Source organism: Esox lucius, chromosome 13 (genome assembly GCF_011004845.1).
Source record: "Esox lucius isolate fEsoLuc1 chromosome 13, fEsoLuc1.pri, whole genome shotgun sequence".
NCBI classification, from domain to species: domain Eukaryota; kingdom Metazoa; phylum Chordata; class Actinopteri; order Esociformes; family Esocidae; genus Esox; species Esox lucius.
The window spans coordinates 26172831-26189236 of record NC_047581.1 but is presented as its reverse complement, the minus strand read 5'-3'; the positions used below and the strand labels follow the sequence as shown (position 1 = coordinate 26189236).

The window sequence follows — 16406 nt, the reverse complement described above, 5'->3', positions numbered from 1 at the left end:
CTGATAGGCCACTTGTGTGTGTGTTGTTCAGGGAGCTTCCTCCTCGGGATTTTACTATACATAGTCATTACAGTGAACTGCTCGATAGGTTTGTTGTTCAGTAGGCTACATGAACGGATGGCCATCTGGCAATTCAGGCAAGTGCCAGTGGGACTGGCCCGTCGTGTATTGGGAAGAGCATATCTAAAATAAAAATAAAAAATACACGTTTTTATAATTTTTTTAGGGGATGGGCAGCCATCTCGTAGTAGTGATTGGGACCGATGATTGCTCTGTATGGTAGCCAAGAAATATGGTCATTTTAGAGGACCACTTTTTCCCCCTTGTGAAGATCCCATATTCCAGGATGATAACCCTTACACACTGCTAAACTAATTCAAGAGAAAATGTATGAACACCAGGACGATGTCAAACACATTCCATTGCCTCTGCAATCTGAACTCTGTTGAACCTTTTATGGCACTTCTGGAATGCAGATTGAGAAGTAGGTTTCACACACAGTTCAGGACACAGCATGACATGCATATAATTTGTGTTAGGATTTTATTTCAAATTCATTGGTCCCTGCCATGCGGGAAGTTGTCATCACTTAAAAGTAACCGTGGGTTTAACAGCTCACTTGGAAGGGTAAATGTCGCAGCCCAAGTTGACAGTGCATACAGGCGCTCCATTGAGCAGCATAACAAACAGGTGGAGGAAAACAGGTACGTTCTCAGTCGGATCATAACATGTATTAAACTGTGTGGAAAATGTGAAACCGCACTGCGGGGGCACGACGAGTCAGTGGACTCCTGAATCCTGGAATATTCAGATGCATTTTCGAGACTGTGTGAGGGCGATTCGAGACTTCAGAGGCACTATGACACTCACCCCATCTTCAAAGGGACATCTAGTACTGTACAAAACAAACTGTTAGACTGTATGTATGTAGTGTACAGGGAGGAGATAGCCAAGCAAGTGGACAAGACATAATTTCCTGCCACACCGGCAGATGACACAACTGATGTCTCCTGTAAATCACAAATGGTGGTTGTGTTGCAATACATGTTGCCTGACAATACAGTGACAGAGAGGTTTTTGGAGTTTGTGGAAGTCAAAGATAAAACTGGACTCTGCCTCATCAAGGGTGTGCTAGAACCACTGAAGCTGGGAGAAAAGCTGATCGCTCAGACTTACAATGGTGCAACTGTAATGAGTGGAAACGTCCGAGGGGTACAGACACTAATGAAAGAGACATACCCACATGCCCAGTTTGTTCACTGCTATGCTCACCAGCTGAACCTGACCTTGCAGCAACTTTGTTCAGCAAGGATGAGCATCCTGAAGGTGTTTTTTGCAGATCTAACTGGTTTTGCCACCTTTTTCTCTGGCGCTCCAAAACCTGTTGCGGCACTTACTGAGGCAACACAGAGACGCATTCCAAGGCCACACGCTGTACGATGGAACTTTAAAAGTCGAACTGTCAAAGCAGTTTGGGAAAACTGCGCTGCACTGTTCCTGTTTAAGGAGGACATACTGCTTTTGTGGTGCTTATCTGTGCATTGGTCATATTTTTGTGCTGGATAGATTGATATAGATGGCGACGAGTGTTAGTGTGTCCATGCATATCTATTAAGGTTGTTGTCATAGAATGGATCTGTATCCCGAAAAAGTTGTCTTTCCGCTTCGTTGTGGCCTTCAGTGGTGTTGAGCTCATTGCTGTTTGCCTATGGCACATTGTATGTTGCTCCAAAACCAGTATATATTTTTCAGCAAAAATGGTGCCTTCACAGATGTGCAAGTCACCCATGCCATGTGCACTAATGCATCCTATTTCCATCTCAGTTGCTGGCTTTTGAACTGCACGCTGATATCAAGCCGGATGGTCCTTCTCTTTAGTCTGGAGGAGCAGCGTCCAAGATTCTCTATAATAATCTTCACCTCAGTCCATCTGAAATGAGCTTGGGCCCAGAGAAGGCGGCAGTGGTTCTGGATCTTGTTTATGTATGGTTTCTTCTTTGCATGGTAGAGTTTTAACTTGCCTTTGTGGATGCAGCAATGTACTTAGTTGACAGAAATTTTTTTCGGGAAGTGTTCCTGAGCCCATGCAATGACTTCCACTACAGAATCATCATCTCATCTCATCTTCATCCGCTTATCCGGTATCGGGTCGCGGGGGCAGCAGCTCCAGCAGGGGACCCCAAACTTCCCTTTCCCAAGTCACATTTGCCAGCTCTGGCTGGGGGATCCGAGGCGTTCCCAGGCCAGTGTCGAAATATAATCTCTCCACCTAGTCCTGGGCCTACCCTGAGGTCTCCTTCCAGCTGGACGTGCCTGGAACACCTCCCTAGGGAGACGTCCTGGGGGCATCCTTACAATTACTACAGAATCGTGTCTTTTTTTTATGCAGTGAGGGCCCGAAGAACACGACCATCCAACATTGGCTTTCGGCCTTGTCCCTTGCTTACAGAGATTTCTCCAGATTCTCTGAATCTTTTAATGATATAATGTACTGTAGATGATGAGATCCCCAAACTCTTTGCAATTTTACACTGAGAAACATTATTCGAAATTATTGCACTTTTTGCTTGCGCAGTCTTTAAGAGAGTGATGAACCCCTCCCCATTTTACCCCTGAAAGATTCTTCCTCTCTGGGATTCTCTTTTTATACCCAATCATATTGCTGACCTGTTGCTAATTAACCTGTTAATGTGAGATATTCCCCCTGTTTTTTTCAACTTTTCCAGTTTTATGTTGACCCATGTTGCTGCCATCAAATTCAAAGTGGACATATTTATTTCAAGAAACAATACCTTTTCAAAATTATAACATTTGATATGTTGTCTTTGTCATTTTTATATTGAATATATGGTTTAAATTATTTGCTTATCATTGCATTCTGTTTTTCTATACATTTTCCAAACAGTCTTTTTTGGAATAGGGTTGTAGATTGGATTTTACAGCTAAGTATTTAAAACAAATTTTAATGCTAAAAATACTCCTGTGAAATACATTGATATTATTTTTTTTCTTCTTTAATATGACATGCCTGAACTTTCAAATACAGATTTTGTAATGTCTTTATAAAACATTTTAAAACTTGTTTTCCCCCCACAGTCTTTCCTACTCCATGTACTATACCAACTTGATATGTTTGAAAGGGAACAGCCAGAAAGAGGGGTTTCATCAGTATATAATAACTTTTAAACTGACTATTGACATTTTCACTTCTACCTTGCAGGTGAGCTCAGGTAAGGACTGATGAGAACAGCAGGCCAATGGAGCCCATACATCAGCGATAGACGCAGGTGACAGGTAAGAAAGAGGATGATTTAGGTAAGCAAGTCCAAAAGAAACCCCAAACTACTGTAATTGAACAATGGTAGTGAAAAACGGTTAATCCCAATAACTCCCAGGTAGTTGCTTTAATGTGTTCTTTTAAGTATGTGTTTTTAGCATACAAACCTGGTAAAATAATGGAAAAAATATCATTTAGAAAAGGTACTGGACAAGGTACCTTGCAACAGAGTGTGGAAGGAAGGGGCACCTGGAAGGAAGAAGCATTGCCAAGCCAGAATATATGGAAGGACGCACCACCACAAAAAATCAGCCTGTAGCTCTGACATTGTGTGTGTAAGATTATGGAGTGTATGATTAGAGAGAGATGAATTTGCCTTTTGGAGAAGAGGACAAGTAACATCATGTTGAAAGAGTGGGTGCTTAATTGAGGTCATGGGGCAAGAGGCAGAGAGACTGTGTAACTTTTCGAGAGTTGATTCCGGTGAGTGTGGGAACATCTCTGTCGATCCGCAACATAATGGAGGGTAGCATGATCCGGTTCTCAATCATGAAAAAATGTTTTTACAACCAGGTGCAAGCAAATATTGGGAGGTGAAGGATGAAGGATCCTTATGAAAGTGGTTAAGAAAGATACAGTACATAGTCAGGAAGGTAGCATAAGCTATTGAGGAGATGGAGCAGTGGGCAGGAAGTTACTGAGAAGGTGGAGCAGTGGTTAGTGAGGTGGGGGTTTATGTTCTGCATCTGAAGGCCCTATTCCTACTATTCACAGCTGCTCCGAATTCCTCCATCCACCATGGGACCACACAGTGTTCTTCACCTGGAAGAAGACGAGAGATGAAGTATGGCTGAGGTTGGTCAAGAGAATCATGGGAGAGGGCATCAGCCTTCTGGTTCCATTCCAGTGTGTTTTGAGACTAGGATGACTTGAGCGGAAACACATTGAGAGACTGATCAATAGTCTTTCTTCAGAGGGCCTCGGAAAGGTGTTTTGGATCCTCCGAATGTACTCTGTAATGTTTTTGTAATCATTTGCACCTGTTTTTGTTCATTTGATTAATATTTTAGCCAATTTATGTGATTCTGCATCAGGAAATTGCTTTTCTGTTTATTTTATTTGCATAAATGGTTTCAAGGTTAAAGTTTTTTGTGTGATTTGATAAATTGGGTGGGAATTTTGGCTGGGAATTTAGCTCAAATATGTGTATAAATAATAAAAATAAAATCTCTCTTTCCAGGGGATGTACTTACTTTTATACATGACATTAATGTACATGAGATTTTATTTGTTCAGTAAACTGGCATTAGTTTCTAAAAACATATTTTGACTTTGTCACAGTGGCGCATTCTGTTTACAGTAGATTGATTGTAAAGAAACAAAGTAATCAATAAAAAAGGTCTATAATACAACAACATGGAGAAAGTGAAGGGGTATGAATACTTTCTGAAGGCATTGTATGTTATGTTTATTATAAATGCATGATGTGCCCTTGCTTTGTAGGCAAATGCCACATCAACCACTTTTATTTCCTTATTTTGTGAAATAAAACCTTGATAGTTTGTTGTACTGATATCATTCATTTGGTAGGCCTGTGTTGAAAAACCGTTGCCTTAGAAGCTCCTTTAAATTCTATTTTGTTATAATAGGCCTAGGCAGCTTACCATAAAGTTAATCTGATTTACAGAGGTAATCTAGTTAACCTAATCTAATTCAAGTTCTGTGACATATAGCCAGTATTTTGAGGGCCATAGTCATGATTCCCGTATGTGCCAAGTCCAAATCACAATATGAAATGTGAAAAGATCTATTTACAGCGTTCCCTTATTAATTTTTCATTACACAAAGACACTTCATTTTTAAACAAACTTTGTTTTAATATGGGTTACAGAGAAACATGTGTTGTTCACCCAGCAATAAACAAACAAAATTTGAAAACCAAAAAAAGAAAAAGAAACTTAATTTACATGGGAATTCCATAGGGAGGAGGAATTAGGGGGGCAGTGGTATTGTTTCCTGGAATGGAATGCTGGGATAGAAAGGAAAGAAGAGGATAAGCAAAACGTCTGCCGTGAATTTGGGTCTCCCCAAATAGATGTTTCTCAACTTATCAAGTGAATGCTCAGACCTTACAACGTCAAATGGAATCGGCCATTAGCCTTTTTGAGCATTCCGATTTTTTTGTAAATCACAATATCACTCTCTGACTCATGTTGCATCAATATACGTATTTCACATTTCACTAAAATGTAACAATCAGCCATCATTTTATTATTTAATAGTAGGTCCTGCCCTGGATTTATAAAGGAAAACAAAACAAGTCAAACCCGACATGGCATTTTTCTCTCTATTTGATAGCTAATGCATGAAAGCTGGGGTGAAAAGGAGTATGTCAGGTACTTGTGTTAGAGACAGCTGCACAGTGCCTGCGTGACCCACGCAATCAACGGAAACACAGGTCATCATCCAGGGATGTATGCATGTGTGATCGAGCAGATTTTCAGAATGTCATTTATTTTGCCCGTATCTTTTCAGTTGACAGGGTTTTGGGAAACAAGGGATTTTAAGAGGGGGAGGATAAAGTACGAGTCACACAGACGAATGAATGACAACATGGGACTTTCTTTCTGAGCTCTATGAGCTCTCCACTTGACATTTAAATGTGTTGTGCGGTTTTATGAGATGCTTTTAGATCAATAACATCAATTAATTCTAGATGTATTTGCTCTTGTTATTCAACGAATACAATTTATAGAATCCAGTTTAAAAGTTACCAGTATTAGTGTAGAAGCCCTGTGGCTAAAACAAGACCAGTTGTATGTAAACAGCCACACCCCCTCTTTGTCACCCTGATGAACTATCATGTCTGGAGAGGGATACTGTAGAGACAGGACCTTAATCTACATGTTAATGCATCAGACCGGACTTAAATACACCCATCCTCTTAGTGGTGTACCATTCGTGAGAGTGACAAGAAAGAAACAAATGTTTTATACTTGGGTCGTGTTGATTGTGCTCTCTTTGGTGCATGTATAATCTGCGTGGGCTTGGTTTGTGGCGTACATTTTTTTTCCCCACATCAGTTTGTGCTGACATCACACAGCCATTTTGCTGTTGGATTGTGGGGTTTTGTAGTGACTCTGACTGTATTGCGTGAGTGAGAAGGAGGAGGGGTGTAGTTCGAAGTGGCTGGGCTCTTGGCAGTGGCTTTGGTAGCTGCAGGGAGGTTTGAGTTGTGTCCCATATTTTAACCTATCCCCTAGTCAGTGCACTACTTTTGACCAGGGCCCAAGAGCAGTGAACTGAACAGGGAACATGGTGCCATTTGGGGTGCAGCCCTGGAATCAGCAGGGCCGGAGGATGGAAGGTGGGTTCAGGGGGGATGAGACGGAGCGATGAGGAGAGGGCTCGAACACCGCAGATTGGTTGGCTCGTTTACGATCGTTTCCGCCTTCCCTCAAAGTTCCTGAAGTTGGATGGCCTGATCTTCATCTCTGCGAACTCAATGGAGTGCTCATGGCCTTTCCAGTGGAACCAGTTGACTCCCTGAAGGGCACAGTCATGTTACCAGTTACAGATTATGATCACAAATACCTGGTCCACCTTTACATTCATACAGTTACCTGGTATCTGAAAATATCAGTCTACAGTCTCATACAGCATTACAGGAATATTTTCGAAATATGGATCAAGACAAGTGTTTTCCTGTGCTGGCCCACCTTGCTGTGACTGTCATCTCCATATCGTCCCATAAGATTCACACGATGGCAGTTCTTATACCAGAAGGCACCCTTGTAGGACAGGGCACAGTTGGTGACGGCAATGTCATTGTCATGGTCGTAGGTGGAGAATGGGCGGCCATGGTGGTAGGTCATTGAGTCACCTACAGGCAGCAACAAAATGAGGAAGTTAACCAAAAACCGACACGATCAAGCTTAAAAGAGGGCTTTGAATTCATGCTGACATTCACATTGACACTGCCAAGTGTTTGGTTATTTGTATTTGGCTTGAACTACAATCCCATACGTTTTGTAGCTACAATAGAGGGCTTCATGTTTTATTAAAAAAAAAATACTTTTCAACAGTTCTGCTAGAAATGTGGTTTATTTTTAAAAATATTTTCTTGTGTTATATCTATAGTCTATAGTGAGTATGGAAGACAACTGTTCCAACTGTACACAAGCTGGATGTTCTCTATCATATCTGAGAAAAACAGAGGACACAAAGCATACTGTTTCAGTTACTTTGTTCCCAGCATTCATTGCGAGTCCTGCCAAAGTCATTCTGTTAGTCGCTAACTCTTCCACATTGCACCACACAGTTGCCTGATTGAACTAAATGTATGGTACATTAGAGAATACATCAGCCATTGTATTCCAAATAAAAATATATCTGCTAACATTATTTGCAGAATTGAGGGTTCCCCTCTTTTCTTTTCTACGGTATGAAAGAACCACCATGACATTCTCTGAAGTGTCTAGCTAGCTTAACAAGGGCCTGAAGCTATCTCTCTGGTAGTAATGATGACAGAGGCACCAGCTGGGCTGAGGATGTGGTCCCCTGTCCACACAAGCTCAGGGGTCCTTCGAAAAGTACATTCCAAATGGCACTACTTTTGGGAGGACCCTAGAGAATAAGGTGCCATTTGGGACACAGACTTGGACTTTTGGACAATGTACCTGCGGTACCACTGTAGCCGCCGACGTGGACCTTGTAGCGACTGCGGGGCTCAGAGATGGAGAACTTGTCATACTGGGCGTAGGCTACCTCTCCCTTGTCTCTGAGGTCCACACGAAGTTCATACTGCCCTGCAGCTGTGATCTTATGGAGGTTTGACAGACCTGCCGAGAAAAAAGACGTTCGTTCTAGTGGATGTGTTTGAAAGACCATTTCCTCTGTGGAGTTCAATACAACATATTGTCTAGAAGATCGACCATACATGACAGATTATGAACATTGCCGTGTTGCTGTGTTTGAGATATTTTGGTCTGATCATACCGAGCCAGAATTCGTCACTCATGTCACCAAAGCCGGCAGTGTAGTTCCTCCAGTTGCGGAAGAACTCCAGTTTACCGCTTTGGCGTCGGACAAACACCTGTACAGCACAGGGACAAACTGTCAACACCCCTTTTTCTACCGTCCTACAGAATAAAAATGACCGCGATACATAAAATATTATCTGCCCCCCATAACTTATATAATCGCTCCTGAATTGCAATCAACTTTTCTGGTGGGTGTCACGGCACATTATAAGACACTGTCTCACTGGATGTGTTCCCATGTGATGTTGAACACAACACTTACAATCCATCCACCTCCATCTGTGGCCATGTCGCAGTAGACCTGGATGGGTTGGCCCTCGTCTCCACCCAGGTAGATGGTGTAGAGACCGGAGGTTGTGTCTCCATTCAGCAAGGCCTGGGAGCAGTCCTTGGGGTGTTTGTACAGCACACCAACTGCACAAAGACGTTAAGTCACAAAACAGCTGAGGTCATGAATAAACAATCAGATATTGTCATGGTGGGAGGTGAAAAGAGCATGTATGTTTAAAAACATGTTTTGTGTGCAATTGTTTGTGGACAGTGAGAGCTGGAAGGTAGAGTGAGAGAGAGGTCTCGAAAGAGGCTGGAAATAGTCTCCCCGAGGCAGGATTTGTAAACACATTGTCGTTTGGAAATTGGATCCGGAGTTGGCAGAGCTACCGCGAAGACTAGACCCTGGCATCCCTGTGGTAAAACACTCACTGGTGATGAAGACGGTGGTGATGACTCTGCTCCTCTTCGGCCCCGCGATTGCCTGCAGTCTGACAGAGTACTCAGTGGAGGCACTCAGCTGTGCAAGGTTGTAGGAGGTGGCTGTAGGGCTCAGGACAACTTCCTGTTGGAACCGCACAACTGTCAGAACACATGCCAGAGATACAGAGTGACTCATATAGTGGTTAGTCACAGTCTACATATAGTGGTTAGTGACAGTCTTCACATTTTGCTGCTCAATTTTGCCTTAAAGGTGATACTCATGGGATCTTCCTGTGTTGAATTAGAAGAGAAGTGTGCTTCAATCAAATAAAATCTCCCCCTCCCCTGCTCCATATCACTTATCCTTTGCTGTCTGTCTGTGGGTGTGTGTGTGTGTGTGTGTGTTTTTACACAACCTGCATAAAATGCCGTCTGCCTGCTGAGAATGGTTGGAATAGATTAGCTAAAGGCTGGAGTGGATTTTGTTCCTGTGGTTTCACAGTAGACCGCCACTGACCCGGATTGTGCCGTCAGACGACTGGTAGCTGAGGATGTAGCCGGTGATGTCGGCACGTGGGGCCTTCCAGGTCAACACTGCATTCTCCGTCTGGATGTTACTGGCCGCCAGGTCCTGCGGGGCGTCCACGTCTACAGCAGAGAGCGCAGGTCACACAAGAGTCCTCCGGCTTTTCTTTATTCAGGTTGTGAAGGGTTAAGGAACTGGCAGACATGGAAGTGAGCGACTGAATGTGTGTTGTGGGAGAGAGTGTTCTTGGTCTGGGCCCTCCAGGTCACTCACCAGTGGTGAACTCTATTGTGGTGGCAGCGCTTTTAGCAGCCGCTCTCACGGCGTAGACCTTGACGGTGTAGTGGGTGGCAGGGGTCAAGGAGGTCATGTCAAACTCCACAATGTTCCCAGACACCCTCTCCATCACTGGGGCCACTACACACAGGACACAGAGAGGACAGGAGAGGACATTTTCTTTACATTAAGATACAGATAGAGACAAAGAATCCTTATAGTAAAAAACAGATACAGAGACATTAAAGTATCCTAACAGTAAAAACCAGATGTAGAGACATTAAAATATCCTTACAGGAAGAACCAGATAGAGACAAAGTTTGATTACAGTAAGGATCCCTTATAGACAGTAGAGTATGATTACAGTAAAGACCAGTCATAAATAGTAGAGTATTTTTACAGTAAAGACCAGCCATAGACAGTAGAGTATGATTACAGTAAGTAACAGTTACAGACAGTAGTGTATGATAACAATAAAGACCAGCCATAGACAGTAGATTATGATTACAGTAAGTAACAGTTACAGACAGTAGTGTATGATAACAATAAAGACCAGCCATAGACAGTATAGTAAGGTTACAGTAATGACCAGTCATAGTCAGCCGAGTATGATTACAGTAAGGACCAGTCATAGACAGTAGAGTATGATTACAGTAAGGACCAGTCATAGACAGTAGAGTATGATTACAGTAAGGACCAGTCATAGACAGTAGAGTATGATTACAGGACCAGTCATAGAGAAAATTGAGGACAGTTGTATACAATAGTGTACATCCAGATGGTGTGTGATTTACCGTACCAGTGTCTGCACTGTAAGTGATCACATATCCATCTACTGTGGCGATGGCGGGCTGCCAGTGGATGAGAGCCTTGGTGTCTGTGATGTTGACTGCTGTCAGGCCACGGGGCTTATCCAGAGCTGGCACACACAACACAGACACACTCACAATTAGGTAGACTATGACCAGAACCACATCAGACACCTCCCCAAGGATATACTGTAGCCATTGTCTGCTGGGATGGCCCACCCCCGGCCATGTTCCATCTATAAACTAAGAACAAAGGGCTGTATTCTCAGCCTTTAGAGACTGATTGTCACCATACTGATGCCTGATGTTTAGTTTGGATATAGTGAATGAATACAACCATTTCCACAGAGCATAGTCTTACATTAACATAAACTAAACTGGTATCCTTTTCACGCTTTAGCCTCCTGCTTTTGACCCAGGGCCACTGGGGCTAGGTTTCTGGTTAAAAGTAGGGTGCCGTATAAGGGTTGCCATTTGGGATGAACAGTGCTGGTGTAACCCTCACCTGTGGTGACACTGCCAGAGCCTGGCTCACTCTCCTTCTGTCCCTTCACAGAGATGATGGCCACCTGGTAGGTCACTCCAGGGGTCAGGTTGGGCAGAACGGTCTGAGACTCTGTCCCAGCCAGTGTCAAAGTCTTGGGAGAGCCTGGACGGTAATGACAAGGAATGACAAGGAAGGTCATATGTTGGATGCTGCATAAGCTTTTATTTACAAGTGCATAGTGTTGTAAAGCTATACACGTAGTAATGTGCAATAGTAAGCCAGGAGTGAAGCAGTTACCTAAAACAATGTGGAATTGAAAGATGAGAATTTCAATTGTGTTGCTATTTTTATTGATCTTTTACAGGCTTTCGATACAGTTCCTTTTTCCATCTTGCTGAAGAAGTGGACAATAGCTTAGTTTCTAAGCGATTGAACTCATAACGAATTGGTGTTTAATCTGAATTTCTTGTAGTCACAAAGGAGTTCCCCAGGGTTTAAGTTTGGGTCCTTTGTTGTACACATTGTATATAAATGATATCTGTAAAATCTGTCTCTGTGAAGAACTGTAATTTTTATTTTTATGCTGATGACTCAGTACTGCATGCTGCTAGTTTGAGTTTCAATTACTGCAAAAGTCACTTATGGATTTGCTAATTGCAAATAAAACAAAGTATATACTGTTCTCTAGGCCTGACAATCTACAATTGGATCTTAAAATTGCTACCCTGGACGGTTTTGTTACAAAACGTATTTGGTTTGATTACAATCTTTTCTTTAAAAACACATTGCTGAGTTGGCGAAGAAGCTGAAGATTTAAATTGGTTTCTTTAATCTGTCATCGCAGCATAAAAATGAAACTGTTCAAAAGGCAACATTCATGTCAGTGCAAGATTATGGTGATGTGTTATATATGCACGCATCAGCACCAATATTAGAACTTCTGGAAGCCGTCTATGCAGCTTGGTGTTTGACTGGGGCAGACTTTTGCACACACCAATGTCTATTATACACTTGGTTAGCAGGGACAACATGAATCCTAGAAGGGTGAGATTGGTTGATGTTTTCATATAATGCTTTACTGCCGAACCTCCTGTACTCTCTTAGCTCAGAAATAGATACAAAAAAACAGCGGGTATCAAATACGCTCTCAAGACTGACTGGTCCTAGAGGCACTGCAGGCTTATTCAGAGTTGGGTAAGACTGCTTTTGACTACTAAACCCCAATGCTTGGAATGTCTTGCAGAGTAACCTTAAGCTAAATGTTCTTGTACTTAGAAGGCAGTTCAAAAATGTGATCAACTGTAAAAGAGAACTAGGTTTCAGCTTGATTTCTCTGTGTAAATAAAGATATAAAAAGCCACGTCCTTTCAATGAGAAAGAACAGCCACTAGAGGGCACAATGACACCAGTTTACAGTAGAGTTCCCCTGGAAATACTACTTCAAGAAAGAAAATCATATATTGACTTTTGTGACCACACATACCAATGGCTTCTGTCAGGTTTAGTGGGTATATAGATTTGTACTCACCTCCCTGAGCCGGGACATAGGTGACACGGTAGCTGTCCACTCGTGCCCTGGGGATTGTCCAGTGTACGGTGGCAGAGGTGTCAGTGACGTCAGAGAAACGGATGCCATTGGGTGTGCCCAAGTCTGGCACAGGATTGCACAAGTACAGAGGATAACGCAAAGAGTAGAGAGTTAGTTAAAGACTCAGTGGGCAGTTTTCTGAGTTTAGAGGAGTCATGTCATGAGAGCAAATCATGCCTCATCACATCTCTCAATAAAACAATACTTACAAAAAACGGTAAAACAAAATATTTACATTGAAATCCCTAAAGATGCAATCCCTAAATACATCCTTAAAGATCACATTAAATGCATCCATGTTCCAGAAAATACCAGTCTGTTAATTTAATGTGAGCTGATACACAGCATTGAGAACCACCAGGGAAAGTAGAGAACGGAGACAGACTGAAACAAAGAGGCCATGGCACCCAGCATCTGTTGTCAGCGCTGAGCCATAATATCTCGCGTGACAAACACGACAAAGGGAGATTAACTTGCCCCCATTACAGGAACACAAAAGTGAAGGGCCATGGCCATCGGACCCAAGAGTGAAGCCATACCCCCAGGGAAGACTGGGGACGGCCAGAAAAATAGAAAGAGAGACCCATTCAGACAGTCAATACAGACAGATAGACAGACACAAACACACAAACACACAAACACACACACAGGCAGGCAGACAGCTTTCCCTTTACGGTTTAAAGTCAATAAGACAAACTCAATTCGAGCTAGACAGCTAAGGAAAAACAGTGGAAATAACTTGAGACAAAAGAAATGGGCAAATGAAGACGAGAGTATATCTGAGCAGTTCTCTGGACAACTGAATGAGAGCCCATCAGAGGCAATGTTTACACACAGACAGTCAGACACTGGCGCTGGTTTTAGATGAATGTGCTGCTGAATGAGTCAACTGGGACCACTCACTAGTGCTGACAGACAAGACAGTGACAAGACAGTGAACCTCCAAGACACGTCCAACAGTAAACAATCCACGCTGAGATATATCACACAGTTGACGACAAGATACACAAGGCAGCACAATGCAGGTTTTCATTTAATAACAGTTTGACAGCCTTTCATATCCATTAAACAGACTTAATAGCCAACGTTTCCAAAGTTGCCTAATTATAATTCTACCACACTACTGCCTTGAATGCCTTGAACAACGTTATCAGGTTAGTAAACAAAAATGAATTTAGACCATTAAGACTGTGTTTCCATGCTGTTAGGAGTGACATTTGAGACATAATAAAACAGAATGTACAACATTAAAAGAAGCTGACATGTAATTAAAACATTTCTTTAAAAAATCGACCCAGCAGCCGACATTGCTGGTGTGGAGTCATAGCGTATACCTGTTTTTGCCACCCCGGAAACAGATTCGGAACGCCGTCCAGAAATGACCCCATAGAGGTTAATTTGGTACTCTGTGTCGTCAAATAGCTGAGTAAGCACTGTGGTTCTCTTGTCGCCGGGCACGACCACCTCTTGCGGAGAAGCAAGGTTGTTGCTAATATCTCTGATTATAATGACAAAACTATCAAACAGGCCCTCTTCAGCTGACCAGGCCAGTTTACAGCTGTCTGGGGTGATGTCAGAGATCTTGAGATGTTCGATGATGGGTTCGGCTTCTGGTGATAAGGAAAGACATTTTGGTCCTCTTTAGAGCTTTAGGAAGTGTTTATGGAGATTACAGAAGATCATGTGGTGACAGTTATTCCATATCTATGGTAGTTAGGATCCACATCAATCTCATACGAGTCAAAGAAGAAGAGTAGGATGAGAAGAAGAACAGATACAGTAAATACCCCATCCTGGTCAAAAGGAAGAGGTTATTCCCCCAAAATACATACATTTTCACGTTTAAATTATCTTTCCTCAGTAGTCATTGTGTCAGGTATAAGAGAAGTGTTTATACCACTTAGAATCCGAATGGGTTTTGACACAATTGTACACGAGTGGAAAGCCTTGATGAACTGTATTTTGATGTTACAGACACTTTGGTGAGCATGGAGGAAAAGATATGGATTGTATTGGTGAAGAGAGGCACATAGTTCATGAACAACTAGATTAAATCCAACCCTCGGTTTGTTGATGCTGTGACCGCAGTAGAGCCTTTATGTGACGTGTCCATCAAATCCATGCTACACTGACATGAAAGGCAGTCTGCATTCAGGAAAGAAATCTAAAAGGTTAGCCTGTGTTGACCAACTCCAAGAGAGCGGGGTTACCATGTCAGCGCCGTCGGGCTTTGTCGTTTTGCAGCATTTTAGAAGTCGACCGTGTTAGCTAGTCATTAACAGCAGCTGATAATGACCGGGGGAAGAGTGGAGCTGAGCCAGCGGGCGTCAACAGCTGTGGGAGGAAGTGAGCTCCGCAGCATTCAGAGAGACATGGGATGTGTTAACAGACCTGCCTGCACTGCACCATCCAAACAGAAGCTCATTAAACCACACAGCCACGGACCAATAGAAGACGGCTGCAGGGCCCGCGAAACACACTCTAGAAAAGGGCGCACGGGCTTTTTAAGGGGACCCCCGTTAACTGTGTTATTCTCAGTCGTGTTAACTTAACATGGCATGAGTTACGTCTAAAGTGCAGAGTTGCTGGACATCAGATTTAAAATCAGAATGAAAACTCTCCATGCCATGGCAAAAATGGGAATTATAAAAGAAAAATAAGCTGTTCAGGTGAAAATGTCTTGTCTAAATGAGTAGAATTCCATGAACGTCGTTGTACAGCTGATCAATGTTTTTTTGACGCGCCATCGCGAAATGGGTAGAACTGCAATGTTATTCTCTTTGCCCAAGGGGCGGGCAACTAAAATGTTTCGCGTGAGATGGGGGGGACCCACCAACCAAACACCACTCAGGGTCACAACATCTCTAGGCTGGGGTAGCGTGGTTTTAAGTCTCCCTGTTCCAGTTCAGTTGGATGAGAGACTTCTACCTAAGTGGACTCAGAGCTGCCTGGCTAGAGGCAAACACATAACTCCTGAGAACAATACACCAAATGTTAGGGTCTAAGGGTCCTGAGCCAAAGTGATCCCTGAGGATTCGCCTGACGTGAAACCAAGAAACTACACAAGGCAGTTGTTGTGAGAAGCGGTGGAAAATGAAAACCAGGGCGGACAAACACCGGGGAGCTGTCACTCTTCGTTAGGGGTAGAGCAGGGCGGCTTTAGCTCTTCAGCTAGTTAGACAGGGATCTGGGATTGAGTATGGAGGGCCCTGGACAAAAGTATTGGAAGTATAAGGGAATACAGTGCAATTTGGGACACAGCCCCCTCCCCTTTATCACGTGTAGCCTTTAGTTTGCTCAGTACTGACTCACAAAGGCAGGCCTGTTATTTGGTGGAGGAAGTCGGCCACAACGAACCTGCAGAAAGGAGTAGTCACAGCTCCCAAGGCAATCAGCTGAGGCTAGGAAGTATTCAATAACCTACAGGGGCTAGCCTGTGTTCATGTAAAGAACATTACAACTGAGGTAATCTTTTGACAAGTATTTCATCTCTTTCGGGGGCCTCGGAACTGGGCAGAATCTTCCCATCATCCTTTTATTGCAAGCACACCCCATCCATCCACCCACCCATCCACTGGACACAAACTTCATTTCTGACACACTGAATTTCCCTCTTTCAATTAGGAATTGTTGGAGTCGGGTTCGCTTTCTCTCAAGAGATTAGCATGCAGACAATAGGATGCAGATCAGAGTTGAGTGTGTGCCACA

At 43.0% G+C, this 16406-nt stretch overlaps 1 protein-coding gene and 1 long non-coding RNA gene across 7 annotated transcripts in view; one reads left to right on the top strand and one right to left on the bottom strand.

The window, feature by feature from the left end:
* The first annotated feature begins 14 nt into the window (after window positions 1-14).
* Window positions 15-4785, top strand: LOC109616529. The gene is made up of 3 exons (XR_002197692.3): window positions 15-484; window positions 3221-3294; window positions 4052-4785. It is a non-coding gene; the product is annotated as an uncharacterized LOC109616529 (long non-coding RNA).
* A 344-nt stretch (window positions 4786-5129) lies between these two features.
* Window positions 5130-16406, bottom strand: part of tnc (tenascin C) — a 64785-nt gene continuing 53508 nt past the window's right edge. For 5 of the 6 annotated variants that reach the window (XM_010876681.4, XM_010876680.4, XM_010876678.4 and 2 more), the window contains 12 exons: window positions 14033-14308; window positions 12639-12761; window positions 11129-11272; window positions 10614-10733; window positions 9812-9955; window positions 9530-9660; window positions 9022-9154; window positions 8582-8733; window positions 8276-8372; window positions 7957-8118; window positions 6997-7160; window positions 5130-6823 (listed from right to left, as the gene is read on the bottom strand). In XM_010876681.4, coding sequence (XP_010874983.2) covers window positions 6713-6823; window positions 6997-7160; window positions 7957-8118; window positions 8276-8372; window positions 8582-8733; window positions 9022-9154; window positions 9530-9660; window positions 9812-9955; window positions 10614-10733; window positions 11129-11272; window positions 12639-12761; window positions 14033-14308 — 1757 coding nt within the window. In that variant the 3' untranslated portion in view covers window positions 5130-6712. The remainder of the gene's footprint in view (window positions 6824-6996; window positions 7161-7956; window positions 8119-8275; window positions 8373-8581; window positions 8734-9021; window positions 9155-9529; window positions 9661-9811; window positions 9956-10613; window positions 10734-11128; window positions 11273-12638; window positions 12762-14032; window positions 14309-16406) is intronic. The other variant, XM_010876685.4, reaches the window with a different exon arrangement.